Genomic DNA, 27,706 nt, shown 5'->3' on the forward strand with positions numbered 1-27,706 from the left:
AAGGGGAGAGGGCGGGCGGGGGTCAGGGCAGAGGCCCCGGGGCCGGTCGCGCCGATACCTCTGCTGGAGCAGGTGCGTGCCCGGTGGCTTTCCGCAGTGGCCGGTCTGCGGAGCCGAGAGGAGGGGACAGGGAACGGCGGCGGCGGCGGGGAGAGGTGGGGCGGAGGGGGAGGAAGGAAAAAGATCGCGTCGGCGTCGCTTCGCGCATGCGTGAGGCTTGCAGCGTCTGGCCAGGCGGGACTACTGCTCCCAGCGTGCCCTGCGCGGGCAGGGGCGTTGCGGCAGGGCGCTGGCGGCTGGCGCGTTGCATGCTGGGGGCTGTAGTCCAGGCGTCGGGAGTGAACTGGGCTTGGGCGCGGCCTTGGGGCTGTGGCGTTGCTGCGGCGGGCGATGCTGAGGGCGGGCGGGACGCCTTGCCCAGAGGAAAGGCTTCGGGGAGGTACGGCTGCGCTGCCGCGGGCCATGAGGCCCCTTCGGCTTAGCGTGCCTACCCTCTGGGCTCCACTGGCCGCCGGCCCTCTGTGGGGGCCAGGCCTGCTCACCTCTCCTGTCCCCGTGTGGCGGTCGCAGTGAACGATGAAGGGGTATTTGCGAGGTGTCGGTCAGGGATTAGGGCAGTGGTTTGATTTAGTTGCCTGTGCCTCCGAGGTGGCAGCGTTGTCATCTGCAGTGACATTCCATCCTGACCGAGGCCTGTGTGTGGCCTAATGGTGCCAAACGCCTGTTGGGTGGTGTCAAGGCTGAAGGTGGAGATACCTAAGAAGTAAAGGTGTTCTGAAACGTCAGGTGTCTCTGTCAAAAATGGCTCAGGCTTGCAAAGTCTAGGGGGGGGAGAGATGCAGGTGAGTGTGTTTGTCTCCTTTACAGGTTCCTGGAAGCGCTTTAGTTAGAAAAGGTGTATTCAAGGCTCCATGAGGAATTCCTGTTTCTCGTAGGAATGTGGGATAGAGGCAGGGGAAGTACTCAAAAGCTGGACTGAAAAAAGAGAGTTTTGCAGTTAGGATTGTGATTGGGGGGGTGGAGGGAAGAGTGTTAGAATGTGTTAAGTTTGTATGAAGCAGGTATGATTGTTCTGCCTAAGACACTAAAGCAAAAAGAGCCCTTGTTATATGGGAGTCTTGTTCTCTTTGCTGAAATACTTTCCTTGTAAAGCAGTGTATTCTTTTCCAGCTTCAAAGGTATTAAGGATCGATGACTGATTGCAAAAGCCTTTCATTGTTACAGACTAGACATTATGAGTATTAAGAGAGAGAGCATATGAATTATCTGAAGTAGTATGGTTTATTCTAAATAACAAACCCAGAATACTTTATAATTTGTTAGGGTTTTTGTTGTTCTTGTTGGTTTTTTTTAAGATTAGGCCAAACAAAGTAAATTAGGAATTGGGGAAAAAAACTGGGGAGTAGGGACATAGGAAACTAAATACTCAGGAAGGAAGCTGGTTTAATGTTGTCCTCTAAGCAGCAATCCAGCAGACTATTGAAGCACTTAAGTTTAATGGATTGGGATCCTACTAAATATATTAAATATATATGGATACTATATAATGCATTCTTTCTTCATTTGCTTATGTACGCTCTTCTAAACTTTTATAGTAGAAACGGCCATTGCAGGAATGAGGATATAATTTCTGTTTAGCTGAAGTATAAGCTGTGGTCCTGCTCAGATGTATCTTACTGTTGTGCAACTTCATTTTGTTAGAATTGCTAACCATGTACTACATGGAGAATATTAATTTTCAGGCAAGAGTTTCATGAGAAGAAGTATTGGAAGAATAAAGATTGTTCTGGAACATCTTTTCTTGCCATGTGTGAAAGTCTGTGTCGAGCCAAAATGGTCTGTCATTCCAGTGGTTAAGTGATAAACCATACCTGGGTAGTTTTGACTTCCAGCCATGCTTGGGTAACTGCAGGATGGCCTTTGGGAGAGCCCTGAATGGAGCTTGAACGCATGTCCCTGGTAGATAAGATATATTAATTGCTCTTCACCAGTACGCTTTTACTGTCAGAAATGCTAGTTAATTGACTTCTGTAAAACAATGGAAACACGAATTTTAACGTGGTAGCCTCACCTTCCTTTTTGTTGTTATCCAATTTACCAGCTCAGTGGGTTGCTTTGGCTTGTAGTATCAGATGTAAATTTACACAAAACTGCTGTGCCAGCCAAAATCACTAGGAACAGCACTCTGTTCTGGCTCTGCTCCTTCCCTGTTCTGAAACACCCTCTTTCCTTGCAGACAGGATTGTAGCGGTGAAAAGTTTGTCTGTGCTCGTTCTCTTAGGTGTGAGAATTTTACTTTAAAACGCAAATGTTGTATGACAAGAGACTTGGCTGGTTTTGAAAGCCAGCTCTAGGTTGTGCAAAATTAAGTATTCAGTGGGGCAAAGGTCTTCTCGCTAAGTGTGAAGTTCCTGGCATGCATTTAACACTGATAACACAGCAATGTTTAGCCCAACTGTATATGTATAATGTCATATTCTGTAAATATCATGCAGCATTTTATTTTCTGTGAGGAACAGAGTAAATAAAAGGAGGCATAATCACTTTTTAGAGCTCTTTGCCCCCTTCACACTGCCAGTGTAGTAAAGGTAGGTGAGAATCCATAAGTAGAACAATAAACATCCTGACTTAACCCAATTGGCTTTCAAATAGCATCAGGGTTCAATGAGATAACATGGATTCCACAGTGACTGGATGCTGTCACTTCCCCGTAATTATATGCTACTTAGCAGATATGTCAGACAAACTGATTTCTCTTTTTAGCAGGCTGCATGTTGTTACATTGTCTAGTCTTGAGACACTGGAAGGATAAGGGAGAAATTTGTGCAATGCTGTGGATAATCAGCATTCATTAAGAAATTACAACATGGCAGACCCCAAGCCTGATCCTGCTCTTGTAGACATCAATTAGAGCAGAATCAAACTGCCATTCCGTCGACATCTTCATTGCTGCTGGAGCAGATTTGGAAAAAAATAAGTCACTGAAATCGTATAGAGCCTGCATGAATATTTCTGCCTGTGAATATTTCTGCCTGTCATTAATTCCTAATTATTTTGATGCTATTCTTGCTAGATGCAAACTTTTCCTGTACCAATGACGCATTTTACTAATGATGTTTATTAATGTGATCAGGGAAGGCAGCCCGTGTCAGGGCATGAATTGTTACCTTACATGCGGAGTCTGGTTTGGGACTTCAGAATCTAAATGTCAGATGAATTAATGAACAAAATAAATTTCCATCAGTTTCTCTCTAGGGAGTTGTTTTTTCCTATTTGTCTATGTGGGTTTTTTCCGACTAAGGTGGCTCTTTGGACACATATAATCTCCAGCATACCTGCATCTGAGAGCTATCCAAGTGTTTAAGAATGAGAAGAGCTATTTTTTTCTCTCTAGTCTCATTTTTCCACCTGTCCAATGAATATAGTGGAAGTCCCCATTGTTTGGAAGTTTTAAAATACAGGTTGACAAAACCAACTTTACGTAGAACAAAATTAGTGTGTCAAGCAGTGTTCCCTATTGCTTAAGTTGATAGCATGGGGGTCTCAAGAGCAGTGCAGTGGATGGTGTAACGTCCTCTTAGATGCCACGTTATCAGGATACTGCTGAACTACAAAGAAAACAGTACAAACTGAAGATGTGCTCCTCTGACAGTTGCTCCATCTATAACAAATACTGTGCATTTGTTCAGGTTAGCAATGGTCCGTAGTGGAAAAAATGGTGGACTCCACCTGAAGCAGATTGCATACTACAAGCGAACAGGGGAGTATCATCCCACAACATTATCAAGTGAAAGAAGTGGAATCAGGAGAGCAGCCAAAAAATTTGTTTTCAAAGGTAAAAAGATTCTCTCAAACTACTATGAAAATAGATTTTTAGGTGAAGATTTGCTGATACAAAAAGAGAAAGTGAGATCTTGCTCTGCAGCATAATATGATTGTAATATACATTCTCTATGAAACAAACACTCTGCTTAACCCTTGTTAATATATAACAGGATGTTTACAGGAAAGGAAACTCAATCTGCTTTAGTCCTTTCCAGGAGGGATTTATATGTCTATTTAAAAGCCAAACCTTGTTCTAGATACTGCGGAAATACATAGCCATTGCAATCCATAATTCAAAGGACTACAGAAAGGGGAAATTCTGATCTGCAGCTGTAGACGAGGAATGCTCGGTCCTGTCCAGAGGACGCTGTGTGTGGCTGGGCAGAAGTGCAAGGATGGCTTTGCCATCTGTCACCTTAGAGCCTCCTGGCCCTTCACAGCTTTACTGCATCCCTGTGAGGAAGGTAAATGAGCCTCTGTAGTCTGCTGTGCTCTTGCAGTCCCATCAAACCTGCCAAGTCTATGTAGAGAGAAGGCAGGGAGGAGTTAAAGCTGCAAATAGCAATGTCAGGTTGCTGGCAGGCAGACACAGTAAGTCTCATAACACATCCTACCTCCCCTTCCCACCCCCGGCATTAGTTTGTGTTTCAGTCAGACTTCCTGTGGGAACATTGTTTGCATTTTGACTTGCCCTCATAAGGCCTCATGTCCAGATTAATAAACATAGGTGATCAGTGGGCTCTTTGGAGGACATAATTAAAGTGCTTGTAAACAAAAAGCTACATCTACACAGAATTGAATTGAAGTTGATCTAATAAATTCTGCACCAGATCATGCACAGTGGTTTAGTTAACTAAACAAAAGACAAAGCACTTGCATATAATTTGCTGGTACTTTTCTTCTTTCAGAAAATAAATTGTTCTATGTTGGAAAAGACAGAAAACAAATGCGGCTGGTAATTGTTTCAGATGAAGAGAAGAAAAAGGTGCTTGAGAAATGCCACGAAAATGCTGCTGGCACTCATCATGGCATATCAAGGACACTGACTTTAGTGGAATCTAGTTACTACTGGACCTCTGTAACAAATGACGTCAAGCAGTGGGTACGGTCTCATAGCCACAGGATATTTTTTTTTTAATGTAGTCTGTTACAAACATTTTGTAATCATATGACCGATAACAGAAAACACCCGTACAGCTTCACAGGGAGGAAATGTAAGCTTACAATCAAACTGTAAACGGTCTTCTTGGGAAAGCATAGTGTTTCCTTTTTTCTTTTACTACTGACCATGTGGCTTGCATAGTGCTGGGGAGCCATACTGCCTTTAAGCATGCAGGGCACATCTGGTCTTTGAGAGGGATTTCTCTTGCAAGGACTCTTACAGATCTTTGTTAGGTTGCATTGTATCATCCCAAGGATATGTGGCTAGAGTGGTTGCTGGCAGATAAGAACATGAAAATGGTGCATCTGCCTTACAATTAGGCGTGTTCAGGAAATAGTTAAACAAATCACTGCTTGGGAAAGTTCCTTCTGCTTCACCCAAAGGTACATGGACATGATCCCCAGGCAGAATGTGGTCCTTGAGGAAACTGTACGTAAATGTCCTTTATGGCCAAATTACTGTTGCTGTCAGCTTGCTGCATCACCTGAATACTTTGGGTTCATGTGCAACTGTAACATCAACTGAAAATGGGTCTTTGCTTTCAATTCAGACTTGGACAAAGGGGCTCTGTCCTGTAGATAAAGCCGTTCCATGTTATTAATAGAAGATTATGTACAATGCCAATGTTTTTCATCCACAGCATACACCGTAGAAACAAAAGGGGAATGACTGGGACTTTCTTTTGATCCCAGCTGCTTCATACTTCCCTTAGTATTTACAGATAGTAATGGATATTAAAATTTATACTGTGGACTTGAAAGAGCGCAGTGCTTTCATGATGGGCAGAGTTCAGCTATGAATTCCTGCACTTGTGCTTCTCCTGGCCTTCACTGTTGTTTGGGTTTGTTTTGTTTTTATGCTAGGGCTGAAAAGTCTTAAGTGTAAGAAATTATAAGAAAGATGATAAAGCGAATTTGTTTTGTGTTGCCTGGTCTGCCATAACTTAGAGAGGAATAGTGGACACTTATGATCCTGCTGATTGTCTTAAACCTTAACCATCGCTTTTTATTGATAGTGTCTTCCTTGATTTTTGCACTAGGTGTATGCTTGCCAGCATTGCCAAGTGGCAAAGAATACAACCACCACCGCACCCAAAACACACCCTATCAAAGCTGAGGACCCGTGGACAGCAGTCACTATAGACCTAATGGGACCTTTTAATATTACCAACAGAAGCCACAAGTACATCATAGTTATGACAGATTTGTTTACAAGGTGGACTGTTATCTTCCCGCTGCATGACACTTCAGCAGCTGAAATTGCTAAAGCAATCATAAATGTGTTTTTCTTATATGGGCCACCTCAAAAAATGCCTATTGATCAAGGGAAGGAGCTTGTTTATCAGGTAAGTACTTACATGGCTGGTGTCTTTCCCCCAGGAAAAAAATGCATTTTACTATGTATTAAATTTGAATTTTAGACTATTCTTGAAAAAGTCTGTAAATATTTTTTCTTTAATTAAAGGAAAAAAATAAGTTAGTACATACAGAAAATGACAACCCAATTATATGCAGTGTAACATTATGGCAGGTTTCCCAGGGGTTTATTATTTGGATAAAGAACAAAGCAAAATCATTTCCTGTCAGTCATAGTGCAGGTTTTGTTACTCAGTTGAACTAGCACAAGCTTTCACACTCCCAACATGCTGTATTTCATTCATCCATATTGTCCAATATAGCAGATAGGTAAGGGTATTTCTAATACTGGCCTATGGTGATTATGAAGAACTTTTCACACTTGGATCCTCTTAAAGATGATGAAATCATGAGACTATGATATAGAGGAAATGACAAATTGAGTTAGTGGCAGAAGTGTGTTTAGAAACCATCAATTACTGGCTCCTAAGCCATACTGATTCCTGTAGCTCTCACTCTCAAACTGTGGACTTTTTGGTGGGAATGTGTATGCAAGACTTTCGCTCAGTCACCATCATAGCAACAAGAGGTGGAAAACTGCGTTTGTTTACTGGAACTGTGATGCGGAAGAGGGAAACCTTCAGTAATTGTGTTCTTTTTCTTTTGAAGATAAATGAAGAACTGTTTGCACTGTTTGGAATGAAACAAATTGTATTGTCTTATCCTCAGACAGATGATGTAAATGAAAGAACGTGCAAGACAATTAAAGCTTTCCTTGACAAACACTGCACAGACCATCCAAATGATTGGGATGAGCATTTGTCTGCTATTGCCTATGCTTTCAATTTGACAAATTTGGTATGTGAAGGTTCTTCCTCTTTTGACTGAAGTCCCCCAAAATAGCTACAAAGCTGTATGCTAAACTTGCTTGCTTTTTGCTCCCCATTTAAATAGAAGCCAGATCAAAACACCCCATATTTCCAAATGTTTAATCGCAACCCACATGTTGAGCCCATGAATATATGTGTGGAAGGAGGATGCAGTATGTTTGCCAAAATATTGGAAACAACTAAAAAAGCCAGTCAAGCACTGGAAGAAGAGAGAACCTCAGATTGCCAGGTAAATGTTATATATTCAAATTTTACTAGTAACAAGGCTGAAGATAAAAGATGTAACGGCTTGAAGTATAAAGTATAGCTACCCTTTTAAAGCAGTGTGGGGGGGTTTGTGTGGTTTTGGTTGGTTGGTTGTTTTTTTTCCCTTTGCCTGTGATTCCTAGATTCCAGTGTAACAATTTTTGCATGTATTTGGAGGGACTAACCTTAGAAGAGACTTGTTGCCGAGAGATTCATATCTGACTTAGAGGGCTACATATCTATGGCAACTGAAAACCATTGCCTATGGACCGTTGATTTATGAAGATATCAATTTCTTCAGAACTGTCCAGCCCTACATGTTATGAAATACACACATGGAAAACCACTTGGTGTTATGCTTATGCATTATTAACCAATGTTATGAAAATTTGTGATTACTTTTGGAAAAATAAAATGTAATTCATATGCATCTTTCCACAGGTGGAGAAAAACACTTCAGATGAACAAAAAATCAGAAACAAAATCACTGTCAGAAAGAAGTCAAAGCAATTAAATACTCTTCGACTTAAAGTTGGTCATGAAGTCCTTAGGCAAAGAAAAAACTGGTGGAAAGATGGTCGTTTCCAGTCAGAATGGGTTGGTCCTTGTATTATAGATTATATCACAGATAATGGCTGTGCAATATTAAGAGATGCCACAGGATCCAGGTTGAAAAGACCCATCAAGATGTCTCACCTCAAGCCATACATAAGATCCAGTGAAAAAGGTGTATATATATATGTGTGTGTGTGTATTTTTATCTATCTATATGTCTGTCTATCTATAATTTTGTAGGGTTTTTATTATTATTTTTTACTTTTAACTTTCCTGTCATGTCTTGGTGTTAGGTTAGGTTATCAGAGTGAACAAGTCTCATTCACTCACGAGTGTGAATTAAACTAATGCTGGGTAATAATGTAATAATTGCAGTTTTCAGTAAGGAGAACAGTGAGTGTGAGTGGCTTCAAACCTATGCGCAGCATGGAACTGAGCTAATGAATCATGTTTAAAGTCTGTTTAAAAATAGCTTCTATTAGAGTTACTTCTGTTGTTTGGCCCTGTTGATGCTGGCTGGTGAAAACATGCTAGAAGTACAATCAGTCTGAACTGTATTCAAAGGGCATTTTCTGAATGTGTTTCTGTTTTGATGTGGACAGGATTCACATTTATTTTGCTTGTGCAATGGAAACCTATTTTTTTTTTTCTTACTTAGTCTGACTAGTGCAGATGGTACATATTTAGACTTTTTTCTTTAACAACAAAAGAGTGGCCTCTAAAGCCTTAAAATAGAAAGACTACATCAGAGAACTGATTAAATGAACAGTTTATTTTAAATTGTGCTACTGAAGAAGTAAATGTGTTTCTTTTACCAGAGCAAATAAAATTGTCGTGCTCTACAGTCGGAATGCTAGAAATTCCCGAAGACTTGGGTAATCAACAGCCATGCTTGCTCTTACACATTCAGTGTGTCCTTTTGCAATGCTGCCATGTTAGTCAAACAGTAGCAGCTGCTTCTTTTCTGTTGATGCTGTCTCTGAGTTACCACAGGCATTTTGAGGAAAATGAATACTCAGTGTTTAGAATGCTTCTGCCGTAGAACAAGATGCTTTTTGGTTCAGGGTTCTTGAAAAGTAGAACAATTCCCACCCTATTGGCATGTGTGGTTAAGATTTGGTTCTTGAAAATGCATAAACTGCATTGAGATGGTAATTTCTTCTATCACCTCTTAAAGCTGAGAGATTTGCAAAGCTGAAACTAATTCTGGAATTTCGTGTGAGAAGCTGATATTTATGCCAGTTGTTGGTTACAGATTTCATAACCAAGATACCGATTTCATGTCACGTCTCCAGGACGCTGTTTTTACTGTTGGACGATCACTCTGTGGCTTCCAGTTCCTCATTAAACTGCTGATCTGTAAGGAAGAAATCACATGCATGTCAAGCATGCAGATGATCTCCAGCTATTACAATGACTTTGGTAAATTGTGTCACAGTATAAAAAGTGAACTGTCGTTGTCTTTGTAGGATCAGAGCCTACTATGTTTACCAGTAAATACTGCAGAAGCAGTATGTAAACATAGAGTTTCTTCCCTTTGCCAGGAAGTGACTAAAGATTAGTTGCCCAACACAGGCAAAAAATTCAATGGGTTATGAATACTTAGAAATCTTAAAAATTATAGACCAATATTCATACATACTTACATTGTGTAGAGGTAAACCAGGCTTTGCCAAAATAATTGCCTGCCTTTATCCAACAGCCTAACAGTAATGAAAAAAGGGTATTATTTCAGTTGGATAAGAGCAGTGAAACCGGGCAGTGAATGGCATAATGAGTGACATCTTTTCATCCATAAAGAAACACGTGTGCCTTTGTAACAAAGGACTTCTCTTTACTAGGTTGACTTTTTTTTGTCTGCAACTTACTTATTATTCCTGCTACTGTGGGACAGCCACTGTCTGGTGGCTGGTAGGTTATGCCACTGGTGGCATAACCTGGGGTGGGAACAAAGCATTTTCATTGTTTCTCTGTGAAATAAATCACAGAGAACACGGCAAAAAAAAAAAAGTACATCTGAGGTGAGGATATTTGTAGCCTTACCTACCAACTTTGTAAGTGTTACTAAGTGTTTTGCTTACCTTGCTCCAAAAATCTGAAGTGTGTCTTGTGTATATCACGCTTTAGATGTGTGAATTTGGGAGTTTTAAAGAGGAAAGACAAAGCCTGAAAACGGAGTGCTCATTTTTTATGTGAGGAAAAAAAAATCTTTTGCGGGTAAGAATGTGCAATCAGAAGCAAGGTATTTTTCACAACCTTTTGTAACACTCTTGGTCTAAAGATAAATCCTGAGTTTGTGCATTGATAGAGCCCTAGTACAGACATCACAGGTTCACAGTTGGGCTATACCTGGGTTGCTTGCTACCTGGGTGTCCTTACAGCCAGGCAGAGTTTCCAGGACACCTTATGCATACGTAGTTCTATGTGTCTGAAGCAATGTTTTGTTTTCCTTGTTTGAGTGTAGTTTGGTTTAAATATTAAACTCAAGAGAATGCCTCTGGATCCAGTGCTCAAATGATTTAGGAGTTCAAATAGGCAGGTCTAGGACACATCGGTTGAGAAATATGGCCAGAAAAGTGCAGTTTAACCTCCACAGTAGCTCCCACAAAGGTTCCTCTTTGGACCTACATCTTTTAAAGGAATTTGTAGCCCCCTGTATAGAGATACTTATTTGTGGAATACCTCTTCTGATTTAACAGAACACATAATTTCACATTAAGGTCCTTGTGTGAGCAAGAATCATAGAATTGTCTAAGTTGGAAGGGACCTTAGAGTCCAACCATAAACCTAACACTGACAAAAACCATCACTAAACATATTGCTAAGCACTACGTCTATTCATCTTTTAAATACCTTCAGGGATGATGATTCCACCACTTCCCTGGGCAGCCTGTTCCAATGCTTGATAACCCTTTCAGTACAAAAATTTTGCCTAATATCTAATCTAAACATCCACTGGCTCAACTTGAGGCCCTTTCCTCTTGTCCTATTACTTCTTACTTGGGAGAAGAGACTGACAAACACCTCGTTACAACCTCCTTTCAGGTAGTTGTAGAGAGCAATAAGGTCTCCCCTCAGCCTCCTGACCCAGCAGGTCATCTTGTCATAGAAGGAGATCAGGTTTGTCAAGCAGGACCTGCCTTTCATGAACCCATGATGACTAGACCTGATAGCCTGGTTGTCCTTCATGTGCTGTATAATGGCACTCAGGATGATCTGTTCCATGGCCTTCCCTGGCACCAAGGTCAGGCTGACAGACCTGCAGTTCCCCAGATCCTACTTCTGGCCCTTCTTGTGGATGTGTGTCACATTTGCTAGATGCCAGTCAACTGGAACCTCCCCCGTTAGCCAGGACTTCTGGTAAATGATGGAAAATGGCTTGGTGAGCACTTCAGTACCCTCAGGTGGATCCCATCTGGCCCCATAGACTCGTGTATGTCCAGGTGCTGTAGCAGGTCTGTCACCATCTCCCTTTGGGTTATGGGGGCTTCATTCTGCTCCCTGCCCCTATTTATTAGCTCAGGGGTCTGGCTACTCGGGGAACAAGCAATTCTATTACTAAAGACTGAGGCAAAAAAGGCATTAAGTACCTTAGTCTTTTCCTCATCCTCTGTCACCATGTTACTGCCCCCGTCTAATAAAGGATGGAGATTCTCCTTAGTCCTCCTTTTATTACTAATGTATTTATAGAAACTTTTTTTATTGTTCTTTACATCTAAAGCAAGGTTAAGTTCCAGTTGGGCTTTGGCCCTCCTAATTTTCTCCCTGCGTAGCCTTATAACATCTTTGCAGTCTTCCTGAGTTGCCTGCCCCTTCTTCCAAAAGCCATAAGCTCTCCTTTTTTTCCCTCAGTTGCAACCGTATCTCCATATTCAGCCAGGCCGGTCTTTTTCCCCGATGGCTCATTTTTTGGCGCATGGCGACAGCCTGCGCCTTTAAGACTTCCTTCTTGAGAAACATCCGGCCTTCCTGGACTCCTTTGCCCTTCAGGACTGCCTCCCAAGGGATTCTGTCAAGCAGCTTCCTGAAAAGACCAAAGTCTGTCCTCCGGAAGTCCAAGGTAGCAGTTCTGCTGACACCCCCCCTTGCTTCTCTAAGAATCAAAAGCTCTGTGATTTCATGATCGCTATGCCCAAGGTGGCCTCCGACTGTCTCTTTACAAACAACAGGTCCAGCAGGGCTCCTTCCCTAGCCGGCTCCTTCACCAGCTCTGTCAGGAAGCTATCCTCAACACACTTCACAAACCTCCGAGACTGTTCCCTTGCAGCTGTATTGTATTCCCAGCAGATATCTGGTAGGTTGAAGTCTCGCACGAGGACAAGAGCTAGTGATCTTGAGACTTCTCCCAGCTGCTTGTAGAATATTTCATCTACCTCTACATGCTGGTTGGGCAGTCTATAACAGACTCCCACCAGTAGATAACGCCTTAAACTCATCTTCCAGAACAGAAGTATTAACATCATGTTGACAATCACACTTTTAATGGGTCTGGTCAGACTGTTTTCACTTCATTTGAACTCATTTGGAAAAGTCAAACACTGTAACCAGTGCAGAGATAATATTGGATAGAAGAGAAACTCAATAGTACCATACAGTAGCAATCACCATTGTTGTCTTTAAATTCTATAAAACTGTTTTGTTTCTTGAAGATGTTTTTACATCTTCAAGAAGCCTGTTGTGCGTTAAATTTCCCAGCAAGAGTTTGGAATAGCCACATTTCTGTCTGTGTGTGCACAAAATGGAAGAATTTGTGTGCCCATTCATTTAAGGTATTAGTTCACTATGTGACTATGACACACATCAAGCTAGTCATAGACCTAGCAAAGAAAAACTCTTAGTGTAGAGCACTGCAAGCATTATTTTGTGGATGTAATGAGATGCAGCCAAATATTTGATGCTCAGTGAAATTGGGAAACCCACATTATCACACCGCTGTCGTTCAAACATTCTTGTCCTCTTACGGAAATTGTTTTGAAAAGTAAGTTAGCACCTAACTAACATCTTAAGTATGACTTAAAGGATCTTAATGGCTACTTTTCTTTTACAGATAACCATTACTTTTTACAAGGTGCAGTAGTTGTTGACCATGACTATATCGGCTTATCTGAAAGATCCGATAATCCAAGCCAAGAAGACTCTGTTGCTGAAGAAGAAATAAATGCCTACACGAGCAATGTCATGTCTGCTGTACAGATGCCACCTGCAGCCTGCAAAGACCAAGAATTGACAGATGGTAAACCTCAGTCTGAGCTGACAGAAGATCACTGCATTGAATCAAACACTGCAAAGCTGGAGCAATGGCCTTCACCTTGTTGGACACTTCAGACCAAGACAGAGGATACTTAAGCATAGTCTCATGTCACATTTCATTGCCAAACAGTTTGGAACTTCTGTGGCAGACTGAAAAGAATATAATAGCTCTGAATTCCTTAGCAAAATCTACTTTACTACTAAAAGCACTGCAGCTGTCCACTGATTACTTTGTAGGGCATGAAGAAGGAATTGCTGTGTTACCAAAAACGTATGTACAACTTAGTAAAAGCACATGTTCTACTGCTGTATGACGTTAAGAACATTGTACGTGCCCAGTGGTTAGTTTATGTGGGTGTTGAGAAGCACTCACTCAGTGACCAAAAGTACAGGCCCAGCCTAGCAAAAGCGCATGTTCCCATCATACATTTGAATTTCAGATTTTGTTGGTAGAACTGCAGGGTGGCTGTACCTTACCATTATCCTCTCAGGACATAATGCATCATTTCACTGTAATGACCTTTACATTAATCCTTAGATGACTCATTCCTACTGTGCAGAGATACTGTGGGATGAGTATAATCTAAGCAACTTGCTGTGAGTTTTGCCTCCAGAGAAGTTCATGTCCTTCTTTTCCTGTTATAAAAGTTTTCTGTTCTTTCTGAGAAGCTGCAAACTGACTTTTATAGCTTTTCATTTCTAGTCACTTAATACTCAGAAAGTATTTTGTTTCTTCTGAAAATCCAGTCCTACATACATACTTTTTCTCCACCGAGACTGTTTCAGAAAGAAGGTGCTGGGCAGTGGTTGTGGATGCTGGCATAACAGGCTCCTCCTCTGTACCAGCTCCACAGAGCACTTGGAGATGAACAAGGTTTGTGTTGGCATTGACAAACATACAGAAGCTGAGAAGCCCATCTTGCTGTTCACTGCTCTTACCCAAAAGCCGTGCTGTCCCCTGGGGGACAGATGACCTTTATAGTCATCAGCCTAGTGTGTCAAGGAAGTAAAGAAAGTGGGCTTGGTGAAATACATTTCTCTTGGTTTTTTTTTTTCTTTTTTTAGAAAAAAGCTAGGAAATCCTGTCAAACTAGTTAACAGCAGGAAAAAAAATACCCACATGTAAATATGACATAAGCTGTACTTGTGATTAGTGGCCTTACTTTGATATGAATTTTTTCCCGTAGTAATGAGCACTGTGGTCATACAGTATTTCTTCCCTGGAATAGTAGTTTAAAGATGATAATGTGTTTGGGTGCTGTGTGCCGTGGGCACTGGAGGTTCATCTCAAAATAATGGTGTGGCAGCCGAAATTGTTCCAATGCTAATCCTTAACAGGGGCCCAGGCTCTTGAAGCCAACCCCTCCTCCTCCCCATGTACCTTTGTTTCTTACACTGCGATTATTGACTAAAGTGACACCTTCTGCTAGGATGGATTGTTATATTGTTAGATACATTGTGTGCACGCATGCAATATCTACATACATAATTCGTAAAAAAATAGTGTCGGGGTAAAAGGGTAAAATTGGAGAATAAAGGGAGCTGTCTGCAAGATTTCTTTGTGCTTCGTTAGGGGCAAAAGGAAACCAGTCCCTTTTTTTTTTTTTTTTTCCCTTTTTTTACTTGATCAGTATCTTATTTCACACAGTACAGCAGAGCTGTTTTCTGGGGAAGCTTGAGCAGCACGAGTGCTGTGTACTTGTTACAGCTACATTGCAGAGAAAGAAAATGCTACAGTGAGAGGAATGGGAAAACCGGGAAATATTTATCATACTGTAATGCTGATCATTCAGGCTTCCTGGTGATTTTGATCTACTGTATTAACAAGGAGGCATTAGTGCCTCTTCGGTGCACCTAAATGGGGCCGTCTCTGCATGTGGGAGGTTCATTGAAATAAAATACAGGGGTTTGACGTGAAAAACAATCAATGGAAACAGTGGAAAAAAAACCCACCAGGAAACCTGAGATGTTGGAAGTAGCACACTGTGCTTGGGGAAGCTCGGAGAAACCCCTTGTGCCCTTGCCATAGCGAAGCGTTAGTCAGAGTATACTTTGTGACCACAGTGAGCTCTGACCTGCCAACTTGTGATTGTATTTTAACCGACTTGGAGAAACACACAAATGTCCACCTGTACTCTTTTTCACTAGCACGCAGGTTTGATTTATGCTGGGACAATAGCAAAAGACTATTTCATAACAGAATTCTTAGAAATTCTGTTTTCTAATAGAGTTTGTGCCCCCTCGTGGCAAGTTGTTTAGAGGGGAGGAGTAAAGGGGGAGTACATCATGTAAGAAAAAGTGCAGATTCCCTCATACTTCCCAGCACAGAACTATGGATGTTTATCCTTTGGGTTTGCTAGTAGCACTAACTACCAGCTCACAGTTTGATGAAAAACACCATAAAAAAAACATCTGCTAGGGAAAGGACTGTACAAACACTCAGAGTGTTTTACTGTGGAATGAAAACCTTTCATCTCTTGTTGGAATACTTCCTGAACTTTTGTATAATGTTTCTTGCTTTACAGCTACAGACGTTTTACAGTTTTTTCCTTCTTCTCCCTAGAACTGAATGTTCCCTGCTGAAGGGCACCAATGAGTCATGATTTGCTTTTCACGGCAAGCAGTTAACAATCTTCTGGAAATAACACTTTTGAGAAACAGATAAGTTTCCTTTACTCATTTGTTCAGGTGCAACATCCATATCAATGACCTTCTGCAGCAGGCATTAACTCTAATGACCTGGAGTCAAAATCTTTGCATAGTAACCTTGGTATTTTCAAAATATGTAATGGAATGTTTTTTCAATCTGGAGCAGCGTAGAGGCTTTCAGTTAACGTACTGGACTAGCTAAAAATAAAATGTGAGCTCTAGAGTCTCACCAAGTGGTAGAAACTCATCAAGGCACATAAGCAGCTGTCATCTGTGTTGGCCTGAGAGTAGGCTGCCCACCTCTGTGTTCGACAGAAGGAAATGCCTTGTTAGAAGTCACCAAGACCGGACACTCTTTTAAATTAGAAGGCTAAAATTGACACAAAACCCGAGGATTTAGCAGCATCTTCAGGAAATGGGTATTACGCTCTTCTACACATATTAGAAGGCCTGTTGGCCGACTGTTTAAATCTTGGTAAGCAAACCATGTAGACATTTGGAATGGAGAGCGGTACACAAAAAGCTTTAGTTTGAAAAGGAAGGCTCTTCAAGATAGAACTATTCAGGAAGTTCCTGATTCAGGAACTATTAATCCTGAGAGATGCATTCCCTAGTCAGTTCTCCTTTCCTCCCCCCTGCTTGTACGCAGACAAAGACCACATTTGCAAATACAAGTGGACTTGGGTTGAGCTGCCTACTTGTTTGTCCTGGTGTAGCAGGCGTTACTGCAGGCTCTGAGGAGGATAGCTGCACGTGTTTATCGTCCCATGGGTCTCCTGGCTGCAGTGGTCTGTGGTCCATCTCACCTTGGCGCTGTGCAACGCGTCACAGTGATGAAGGGATCTGCGGGAACCTGGCTGTGCCCGTAGCAGGAATACACAGGACAGGTTGTAGGAAATACAGCATTCCCAGTCTGCCCAGCAGCGCTGCCCTGCCACAGATTGCTAGTGCAATGGTCTGCAGGTCACTTGGATACAACTTTCCATAATATACCAGTCCTTTTCTGGGTGCTTGACAAGAATCTCGTAGCTTTCAGCAGCAGAGCTGGAGTATTCAGAGCTGCAGCTGGTGGCCAGCAGCAGAGCCTTGAACAGATAAACTGGTATCTAAGTGGGTTAAAAGGGAAGGGAATGAATCAGATTTCACAAATTCGGTACATAAAATAAGTCGATGTTTTTTTTGACAATTTATGCCTTTAATCTGTCTATGCCTCACTTCCCCCTTCTGTACAAAGTGACTAGCACAGTGTCAGTTCCCAGACATACTGGAAAAAAAATATCCATTGCTCTTCACAAAGCTGGCAGGCGTAGTGATGAAAGCCCTGACAGAAAAGTCCACAAGAAAACGAGTTCTATATTTTGTGCAGAATGTCAGTGAAATGCAGTAAATAGTACATGGGGTTCCCCACCAGGTTGATTTTTGAATGTTTGATCTCGGAGACGTCATCCATCACTCCCACAGTTTAAAGACCTGGGAGGAGGGGAGCAGACTTAAGTAGGAAGACGACAGGATTTAGCATATGGTTATGGTATGTACTGGAATTTTTTATTTTTTTTTTTTAGATGCTTGATTATTTTGGAGCATATGAGCTTGAAAGCCTGGTTGTTGCCTGCCTGCTTCCCCGCGGAGGCGGTCGCAGGGTGGCAGCCTGTCCCCACAGGAGGGGACAAGCAGGAACCAGTCTATTGCACCACGGCCTGTTTTCTCACAGCCTTTCTTTCCCAAACAGCATTCTCTGCAAAATTACCGCAAAAAAAAAAAAAAAAAACCCCAAACCAAAACTTCCAGTACTCCTGAAACCTTGATTGCTGTGAGCAGGATCTCACGTACAAGTGCCTGGAAAAAGTCCGTCCCTCCGGTTCCTCATGCGTGGCGCGGTGCGCGACCAGAGACGCAGCTCAAGGAAACACGGCAGAATTGGGGGAAACTGTCCTTATTAATGCATCCCTTTTAATGCAAGTAATTTTCTCCCAAGCTGCAGTTTTAGGATGTGCCGCAGCTGAAGAAAGCAGTAACAAATGGGGGGGGGTGGGTATCAAAGCATTGAGGAATGCAGTGGCCACGGCAAGGCTCTGATCTTAAAGATCTTAAAAACTGCATGATAAGTAGCACCAACTTTATCCTGTTATGGCTGGCTGTGTGGGTTGCCTTATCCCCATTCTGACAAAATTCTTAAATTCTAATTAAAAAAAAAAGACCAGAAGATTTAAGTCTCTCATACATTTCCGTTTGAAAGGTAAATGTCATTAGTAATTAATAATATTTTCCCTAGTTTGCCGAACTGTTACCACTGGCTGTTTGCGAGGAACAAATTGCTCCACTGCATCTTTAAAATGGTACTTCTGGCACAGTTCTCTAGAAGAAAAAAAAAAAAAAGCCTCCACATCATCTGTTTATTTTTTTTTTTTAAAAAGTTGTACAATGAAATCAGGCAGAGCTTCACTCGCAGGATGTTGTGCTTCGCATGCAACTAATTCATAAGAAACACTAGCAGGAAGGAGGTAAAGAAAGGAGCAGTTCAGCAAACACGCCTTCATGACCTGCAGTATTTAGAAAATTCCAGTGCAGCTTCCAAGTTGACTCCCATGCACCTCCCCCTTGTACGTCTCCAAATTACCTTTGTGTAACAAAGCCAGCCGGATGCTCCTTTAGGTTTTCCAGCCACCGTGTCCAGAAACAGCAAGAAGTTTGCAGGTTTTGCTTGGATAAGTAGCTGCCACTGGAGATTTAAAATCCTCCTCTACTCTGTTCGCTCCCCTCTTTCTTTTGCCAGTAATGTTTAGCCACGCAGATGGATCTAGATTTTTGAGGAGCAATTCAGTTCTAGTGTAAATTTTGCAAACAAATTTTGGTAATTCACAATGGAGGAAAAAATATTTTCAAACTAAAGAATTACAAAAACAGGTAAAGGCAAATCAGGGTGCTAAAACTCTAGGGTTTACTAGCATCTATTTTACATAGAAAATACAGTGGCCTGATTTCAGCTCTTAATTTTAATTGATCTGGACATTTAGTTCTGTTTGTTTTTGTTGGTGGTGGTGTGGTTTTTTTTTTATTAGTAGTACATGACATGAATCCACACAAACTGTGCATTATATCATAACACAACCTTTGAAATTTAAAAGTAAACACAGCCTTTGAAATTTAAAAGTATTTTCTAATATGCCATTAAATAAGAAAGTTGCCTTTGAATTGCTCAGCAGTGACCTGCTCCGCACAGCTTGTATCGCTCATACACACACAGTCTTTCAAAGAAGTTGCCACGTGGAATGGCATAAGAAGTTGCGTGTTTGAATGGCAAGATTCAAACCAACGAAGTCCCTTCTCAGTAGCATGACTCACGCTTAATCCTAATCCTCTGTAGCACGACAGACATTACTGACCTAAAAGTTCTGATAAAACATAAATCTAGCTTTGGCAAGCAAGCAAGCAGCTGTTGCAATTTACTGCATTGAGCTATAAATCCTCATTAACTACTACAGTGCTCTGCTTAATTAGAAAACTCTACTTAATCAAGATGCTTCCCGAGGAATCAATTTACACCTAATGGTGCTTGTGGCAAGGACAGCTGCTTAATTGGGATGGTAATTTCATTTAATTGGGACACCTTCAGGTGGCTTGGGTGACAACCTGCGCGCTGCAGTTCAGCACACCCTCCTGATGGCAGGTTGTGGTTGCCCCCTGCCCCGAGCCTGCCCTCTCAGCGAGCTCCCCCCGCTGCTTGCCAGCGGAGAGCGGCCACCTTCCCACCGCGCTGAAGGACTTCCAGTACGCCAGATTACTCAAAACAGGGAGATGCTCCATACGGTACTACGGCAGCTACTACTTAGCTACTTCACTAGCCTAATTTCAATGAAAAAATTCAGCCCTTACAATAATGGAAGTTAGCGTCATGTCTTTGAAGCCTGAAAATGTGCAATTCTAAACTGGGACAATTGCTGAAAATAAATCAAACACATGCACTCCAAATCCACTAGTAGAGACTGAGTGACCAGTATTCAACATTTAATACATAAATAGCAATATTAGCACATAGAACCTGCCAGGATGGAAGATGGTCTGCTGGCTTATTAAAACAAGAGCTATTATTACAGAAAGCTTGTCTTCCATTTTACATGAATTTTCTGTTGCAGTATGAAGCCTCTGGTACATTGTTTTCATAAGATGCAGCTTTAATAAGAGATAAAGAACATTCAGTGCCTTCAAACAGGTTCAGGTTTTCTGCCATTTTACCTGTATGAAACTAGAGCATGCAACTTCAGGTGCTGAAGTTTGCTTGCTGCTGGAAAGTAGTTGGTTGCTTGTCAATGCAGTTATTGAAGAATCATAGAATGGTTCAGGTTGGAAGGGACCTTAAAGATCATCTAGTTCCAACCCCCCTGCCATGGGCAGGGACACCTCCCACTAGACCAGGCTGCTCAAAGCCCCATCCAGCCTGGCCTTGAACACTTCCAGGGATGGGGCATCCACAGCTTCCCTGGGCAACCTGTTCCAGTGTCTCACCACCCTCACAGTAAAGAATTTCTCCTAATACCTAATCTAAATCTACCCTCTTTCAGTTTAAAACCGTTACCGCTCATCCTGTCCCTACAGGCCTTGGTAAAAAGTCTCTGTCTTCTTTATAAGCCACCTCTAGGTACTGGAAGGCTGCTGTAAGGTCTCCCTGGAGCCTTCTCTTCTCCAGACTGAGCAGCCCCAACTCTCTCAGCCTGTCCTCACAGCAGGGGTGCTCCAGCCATCTCATCATTTCTGTGGCCCTCCACTGGACCTGCACAAACAGGTCTTTCTTGCACTGCAGACCCAGAGCTGGACGCTGTATTCCAGGGGGGATCTCGAGAGCAGAGCAGAGGGGGAGAATCACCTTTTTGCAGCCCAGGATTATTGTAGAGACCAACCTCTGAATTCCAGAGAGCAGAGATTATGACTAATGCTGAATTAATCTGTTTTAGCTTGTACTTGCAATTAAACTGTGTTCGGCTACTCCCCCCGCCTCAACAAAGCATTTTTAAAATTGGAGATAAGGATCAAATAAAGGAAAGGAGGAAGGAGGCAGCTGCATAGTATCTTCATCGACCCAATGCCATGGAAGCAGAGAACACCCAACATCAGACGGATGCAATGTGAGCTATCCTAATGTTAGAAAAATATACCCTTACTGATCGCTTTTGGTAAAAGGCTGTAATCTTTCAGAACTGATGCCATGTGTGCCACCTGTAGTAGCACTGCCACCACAGCTTTAACTGCTCTCATTGGAAACTTCCTGTAAACTAGCTACTGATCTTTGCAGACAGCTTTAGAAGATCCTTCCCAACGACTTTCTTTGTTTTTTTTTCATATACCAGGGATCAAGGCCACAGCTAAAAATAACACTGCCTTCCTTTCAAAAGCAAGACAGAAACAGGCTGTTTTCCTTGTTACATCAGGAAAATAGAAATTAGCAGGAGAGGAAGCGACTTAGAGTATGCACTAAATGCACATCACAAGAATCTGAGCCTGTAGTCCAGCATCTTAGAAACCTATCCCGGAGATTTTGCCGTACTTGAGAAAAAAAAACCAAACCACCACCTGTCAAGGATTTTTTGTTCCAGAAAAAGGAGATTCAGAAAATCTTGCTGGGGGAGGAAATCTTATCTTTTGCTTCACTATCACTACCTTTATTCCCTCAAAAAACACCTTGCAAAACCTGCCGCCACAAGAAACTAAAAGCCTATTTTTCAAGCTCAACACCAGCAACAGCCTATTACACCACCTGCAATGACGATAATGAAAGCTGTTTCATAAAACCCTGCAGCAATTACAGCTGTGTACACTCTGCTCAGGATACAGGCTTTAAAAGGAGATTAATCACCCTCTGATCATCAAACTAGGCTGATAACTCATGATGACGTCACATGGTGATTCACACTTCAGATGACTCATACAGCCAGCATAATTACCTGGCAGGTCTTCTGCAAGTCTCCTCTTCAATAAGTGAGCGCATTATGGAGGACTTCTGTTGTATGAGTGAAAACGGAAGCGTGGAGAAACAAGAAAATCAGTGCTACAAATCAGGTAGTATTAGATGCGTACCCTGACTAATTTGCATATTTAATTTGAGACACGGGTTTCCTCTTAGCTGTGACCATGTTTTATTTAAAGTAAATACCCTGCAGTTTTATTTTACAAGTAAAATTCCTCTTTAAATGTTTAAGCTTGACTTTGTACATGTATGTAAATCATTAGTATTTAAAAAAAAAAACCCTTGTGACATATCAAAATATTTTTCCAGCTTCCATACAAAATAGCACTTTTTCTCTGCTGGTAGAAGACATTAAGACTTTTACTGTATTAAGTGGTCCGTGTAACTTTTACAGAAGTTGTATACAAAAAACTGAAAAGTATGCAAAAATTCCAAAGTACACTCCGACAGCTAATGCTCTGCAAATACTTTATTACACAAATTACATTCAGCTTCTGAAAATAGTGTTCTAACAGTGATACCATCTAAAAATAAGACATCCCAGAAACACATCAAGTTAGGAAGAAGAAAAAAAATTAAATAGAGACTTTTTTTCTTTCCTTCAATGCAATATAATGTTAGTGATTTTAAAAAAATAGAAGAAGATTTAGCAGCTTCATTTTCTTGTGGCACTGTATTTTCTCTGTACTGCAATAGGTTAAGGACATTGAAGAGGAAAGGCACAAAACAGAAATTGGCAAATGAATACTTATGGGAAAAATATTTTGATGAAGCAGATAGTAAGACTTATTTACAAGATCCCCAAGTTAAGATGAGCAAATACTACTGCTTTAAATCAGTGCTGCAATTAGAAGACTGTTTGCTTTAATAAGATGGTCACATAAAAAACAACGGCACTGATATGGAACTTCATACACTCCTCCACTTAAAAAACAGAATTAAAACCAAACAAAAATTAAAGGAACCAGTGTACAGCCCCACATAGACTAGTACAGTTTACAATTAAATACACAAAATCTTAAACGTGCTTAAGGGAAAAGGAATCTGACATTCTGGGTTGAATCATATAATGGCGAACTCAAAGGCTGGTTTCAGGATGATGAAGGTGCTGGTGGGGGTGGAGGTGCTGAACACTCTTCCTCTGAATCTGTGCCATCATCTTCATCTTTTTCTTGGTCACTTCCTTCAGTGCTGAGTCGGTCAAACCCTTTTCGGCTGTAGCCTTTGTGACTTGCAAAGAAGTTCCCAAGGTTAAGGCCACCACCGCCTTTCCCTGTGGAAAGGAAAGGCTTGTCATAAGGTTTGCGTTACTGCACGGGGGGAATAGAAATCTATCTACCCATTCAACAGTATAGTGCAGATCATTTTAAGTGCCCTTCCAGAAACTGTTTTTAAAGGTCAGCCCACGAGCCACAAAAGCTAAGTATAGAGATTATGAAAGAGGACAGAAATTAATCTTTTGAAGTAGAAGTTTCAAACTATTTTTTTCAGCATCCATTGCCTCATTAAGCCTTTACACAGGCTGTTTGTGTTCCCACCAGTTTGCCCTTAGTCTCGAAGTGCTTCATTTCATTCATCAGATCCACAGATAACTCATTATAACATCTACCGCTCTCCCACTGGTGGTGACACATCCTCTTCAGCGGGCAGGTAATGATGGATGACAGGTCATAAAAGACATTTCCACAAAACACCTGAGGTTTGCCCCCAGTCCTTCCTCTCAGAAAGTTCCATCAAATCTGCTATTCAACTAGAAGTGAATACGGAAAAACAACCCCTCCAGTTACCGTGTTCTTAAAAGATCTTCAATGACTCAGACTTACCTCTAAGTCTGCCTAAAATTCTGCCTGAACTTGAATCAAGTTTGTGTTCCCCATCAGCTGAAAAATAAGGTAGGTTTCAAAAATAAGCTAAAATAATAATCTATGATTAATTAATTATCTGTATTTTCTGATACACAGCACAGACATTGAACAAATTGATCGGAAGCTTTATGAAGCAAAACTGATACTTTTCAGCTTCTTGATTAAGGTGAAATTATGATTACTAACAAAATTATCATACCACGGATATTCAGTTTATGCCAAATCAGTCATTAAGAAGTTACTTCTGAGAATTTCATTCCCTTGGTTGTTCACTTACGTTACAGGAGGGACAAGAACTTGTCATTTATAATAAGCACAACTACATTCCAGCGCACTGCAAAATACAGCTTGACATTTCGAATGGTACAGTTTCCCTTCAGAGAAACTTTCTGGAAGACAGTGATCTGTGAATTTCTTCAGGTATTCTGGAGGAATTTTTTCTCCCCCTCACAAACCATTATCTTCCCCCTGGTAACTCTTTCCATTCTTCATCTGAAGAAAAAATTAAATGCTATGACCAAACTATCTCTTCCTATATACTACTCGGTTTCCATAAATCTGTGCAAGAAGTTTACTTTTACCAATGTAACTGTATCATACTCTTTGACAAATTCTTGAATCCAAATGGAATGCAAAGATGCTATTATAGATCATACCCATTAATGGCAGCGCTGCAGTAATCTAGAGTGTTAGCACATTTGATGTGCTAAACATGTTTGAACACAAAGAGTCAGGAAGCTGCACGCTGAAATCTTCAAATAAAACACATGCATTTCAGTTGCACAGCAGTACCAGATTGCTGAATTATCTACTCTGCCATAGTATGTCCTAGCCAGTGGCAGAACTACATTATTTGTCTATTCCATGTACATTTCCTTCTCTTGACAGAGGATCTCCACAAAACTATTTATATGATACAAAATAACAAGTGTAGTGATCAAACTCCTACTGCAATCTACCCGTTTCCCAAAAATAATATTATTATATAGTATGAATTAAGAACAAATTTACATAGTGTTGTAAGTACCAATTAAAGCTCTCACAGCAATGGATGGGGGTGCATTTTGGAAACATGTCTGACTCACAAAATGCATAAGGTATTAGTGAACAATAATACATATAATTTCTTCTAAGTGTTATCTGTTTGCATTTTGCTTATATGTTTATAATACCCAGAGTCTTTTGTTCTCAACAGTTTAAAGATCCCAAACTGAAAATCAAACTATGCTCAGAGCATTAAAATTTATGTATTCTGGACAGTAACACGAATATATTATAGTCATTTGTGAGATAACAAGTTTTGGCTTGACGCCAATTAAGGTTTTAGATGCGTGTACTGAAAAGGTGGTGGCTTGGGCTGTAATATTAAAGGCATCGGGGATGCAGTTGCTGTGTGCATGCTGGATCTTAGTTTGCATGCAGCGTTGCAGTAACTGTTCAGAAGGGCAAAGGGACATTGAGCCTCTCTCTTCATACCCTTATCCCTTAGTATTCAGTGATGTTTTGAACGGGAACAATAAAAGCCTGTTCTCCAGAGTTACTCATGGTTACCTCCATAGACAGTTGTCTTCCTCCACCGAATAAATACTAAGATTGCCAGCAGGACAACAACAGGGATAACTAGAAGAGTTGTAACAAGAACAAAGGAAACTCCAGTGCTGGTCTGTTGGACCAAATGTTGTTTTTCCTGCTTCTTTAGAGGGTCTGTCGATTCTGGATTGTTTTTCAATCTGGCTTCTACAATTGTTTCTGATTCTTTAAAAAGAAGACAATTTCAGTATGTAATCCATATGCATCAAGCAACACACAACAAGGCCTTAAAGAAAAGAGCAAGCTAGAATACCTTAAGTGCTGAGTAACAAGGAAACAAAAGACAAACACTTATGGAGACATTTCTAGCTCTTGCTGATGCTATCAGGCAGAGAGAGTCTGAATGATATCACTCACTAGCACAGATGCCCTCCCCTTTTCTCGAATGGGGAAAGGAGAGGTGTCAGGGAGAGTTCTGAATCAAAAAGTATCTATCATTTGAAATACAGGAAAATTCCCGAAAGATCTATTTTTGCAAATAGCCTTGTGTTGTATATCAATGAAGTATCTCCTTTTGATAATAACACTTCCACAAGAAATACAGAAGTACAGTTATGCTTTATTATCATAAACAAAAAGGAAAGCATTTAAAGTTATTTTTAATAAACTTGTGCCAAAGGGTTAAATTTTCAGAACTGCTACATCCCGCGAAAAGAACTTTGGCTGTGTAAATCTGGAGAGCTTTTGAAAACTGCATCTCATCATTCTGACATCTGATCATTTGTTACCTCTCCACCTACAAGAAAAACAATTTCATTAAAATCCTCCTCTATGCTGTTTTGCGTGTGTATAAAGGATCACATGCCTTGTGCTAACTTTTAATGAGTAAGACCGACTAGCTGTATATTTTAAAGTCTGACTTAACTGCATGTCTTAAGAAGTAGCTGCATCAGAAACACACTCTGAGTCAACTTTGGTTTGAATCTGTATCAAACTTAAAATGACGTTTTATTCTGTAAGAATAGCAAAGGCTTCAGTTTACACTTAACATTAATGCAATGACAACAATGATATCATTGCTATCACGAATACAATGACAACCACGATACAATGATAACACGCTGTCTGTTCAACTAGTAGTTACAGCCAAGAGCAACTTTCCTCCACTATCTTGCCCACCTCTGGGCAAAGCTACGCTTCTCCGCTTATTTTCCTGCTTCGCAGCAGGGCAAGCAGTAGTAACAGTCTGTCACCAGGAGGCTGTGAAAGTGCATGCCACTCCTGCCCATTTATTAAGCAGAGGAGGACACAAAGTCCATTGACCACCTATTTTCTTCAAGTGGAGGTGAAAGATGACATTTTCAGCCTGCGTACCCTAAGTGGTTTTAGAGACTGTTACTTAAAAACTGTTTCTTATCCTGGTGATACTATTGCATTTTTCTCTATAACATTAGAAGTGTCAGCTAGCTATCTTCCTAAAGAAAGCCCAAATGCATTAATATATCCCCATATTTGTTGTGCTGTGGCTGCCGTAATGTCAACACTTCCCTTTTGAGTGCTTCAGGAGGGCTGATGTACCAACAGAGATAAAATAGAAGGATAACAGTTTTAGCAGTAAGGATTTCATTATTTTATAATGTCAGCCTCCTTTATTCTACTTTATTCTATACGCTTGCAATTGGCAGTTGGGATCTTTTGGTATTTTCCTCTGTCTGCGTATACATAGCTAAAGCAAATCACACAAGCTCTCAATTCAACCAAAGAGAAACAGTTAAGAACGTCTGAACATTTTATAAAGTCCTCTCCATAGTCTTATACTGTTTTTCAGAAAGGGAAATGAACTTTTCCTTTTCAATATAAAAGACCTAAGTAACTGAATACAAATGGTTCAAATTATTTTTCATCTTCCTGAATTACGAATTTACCCCTTTCAGTCTCCTCTACATGTACTTCTTTATCGCCTCATGTTAGGTTTCTACATGCTTTTATTTTCTTGGTATTTTCTTTTTCCATTTTCATGCAGATAAATTGGAAAAAAAAAAAGCAAGCAGTAAAATCTAGGGAAATAAATCTAAATAGAAAAAATGTTTTTTTTTGCCATATGGTGTGACTGGCAAGGCTGTGTACTGAAAGACTATGCAGAAAGACAAACCAATTACCACTTCAAATAACCTTTTTTTAGTGGTTGAGGGTTGTGGAGCAGGGGGAAGGGTGCTGGGGAGTAAGTATCACAGTTATAATTCAGAGCTATTTCTGCATCTAAGGGAGCTGACACAGATACCAATCTGGACGATACCAGATGGCGGCATGGAATTAATCCACTAGTTAAATTTTTATCTTAGTGTCTGTGAAGCACTTGTCGTCACTGAAAATAAAATGTTTAGATTAGCTGTAAAATAGCGTCTACTAGGTAACACAGT

The 27,706-nt window shown here is 40.9% G+C and overlaps 3 protein-coding genes across 20 annotated transcripts in view; 1 reads left to right on the forward strand and 2 right to left on the reverse strand.

The window, feature by feature from the left end:
- The window catches only part of PPIP5K2 (diphosphoinositol pentakisphosphate kinase 2), a 52,419-nt gene extending 52,231 nt beyond the window's left edge, over nt 1–188 (reverse strand). Inside the window, exon 1 of the mRNA XM_054184976.1 lies at nt 59–188. The gene's annotated coding sequence lies outside the window, so the exon portion shown is untranslated. The remainder of the gene's footprint in view (nt 1–58) is intronic.
- Nucleotides 6–27,706, forward strand: part of GIN1 (gypsy retrotransposon integrase 1) — a 48,239-nt gene continuing 20,538 nt past the window's right edge. The window contains exons 1-9 of one of the 13 annotated variants that reach the window (XR_008463731.1): nt 193–439; nt 3,690–3,835; nt 4,734–4,927; nt 6,027–6,332; nt 7,012–7,200; nt 7,297–7,461; nt 7,920–8,205; nt 11,886–12,093; nt 13,081–13,217. Coding sequence is in view for 8 of the 13 variants with exons in the window: in XM_054184992.1 (XP_054040967.1) it covers nt 207–439; nt 3,690–3,835; nt 4,734–4,927; nt 6,027–6,332; nt 7,012–7,200; nt 7,297–7,461; nt 7,920–8,205; nt 13,081–13,379 (1,818 nt within the window). In the remaining 5 variants the exon portion in view is untranslated. Of the gene's footprint in view, nt 73–192; nt 1,837–3,689; nt 3,836–4,733; nt 4,928–6,026; nt 6,333–7,011; nt 7,201–7,296; nt 7,462–7,919; nt 8,206–9,328; nt 9,411–11,885; nt 12,094–12,202; nt 12,331–13,080; nt 16,180–27,706 lie in introns of those variants that run through there. The other 12 variants (XR_008463730.1, XM_054184999.1, XM_054185000.1 and 9 more) reach the window with 12 other exon arrangements.
- The window catches only part of PAM (peptidylglycine alpha-amidating monooxygenase), a 150,038-nt gene continuing 144,674 nt past the window's right edge, over nt 22,343–27,706 (reverse strand). For 3 of the 6 annotated variants that reach the window (XM_054184989.1, XM_054184987.1, XM_054184986.1), the window contains 3 exons: nt 25,308–25,511; nt 23,715–23,771; nt 22,343–23,164 (listed from right to left, as the gene is read on the reverse strand). In XM_054184989.1, the coding sequence (XP_054040964.1) occupies nt 22,983–23,164; nt 23,715–23,771; nt 25,308–25,511 (443 nt within the window). In that variant the 3' untranslated portion in view covers nt 22,343–22,982. The other 3 variants (XM_054184991.1, XM_054184990.1, XM_054184988.1) reach the window with 2 other exon arrangements.

Source organism: Rissa tridactyla, chromosome Z (assembly GCF_028500815.1).
Source record: "Rissa tridactyla isolate bRisTri1 chromosome Z, bRisTri1.patW.cur.20221130, whole genome shotgun sequence".
In the NCBI taxonomy this organism is placed as follows: Eukaryota; Metazoa; Chordata; class Aves; order Charadriiformes; family Laridae; genus Rissa; species Rissa tridactyla.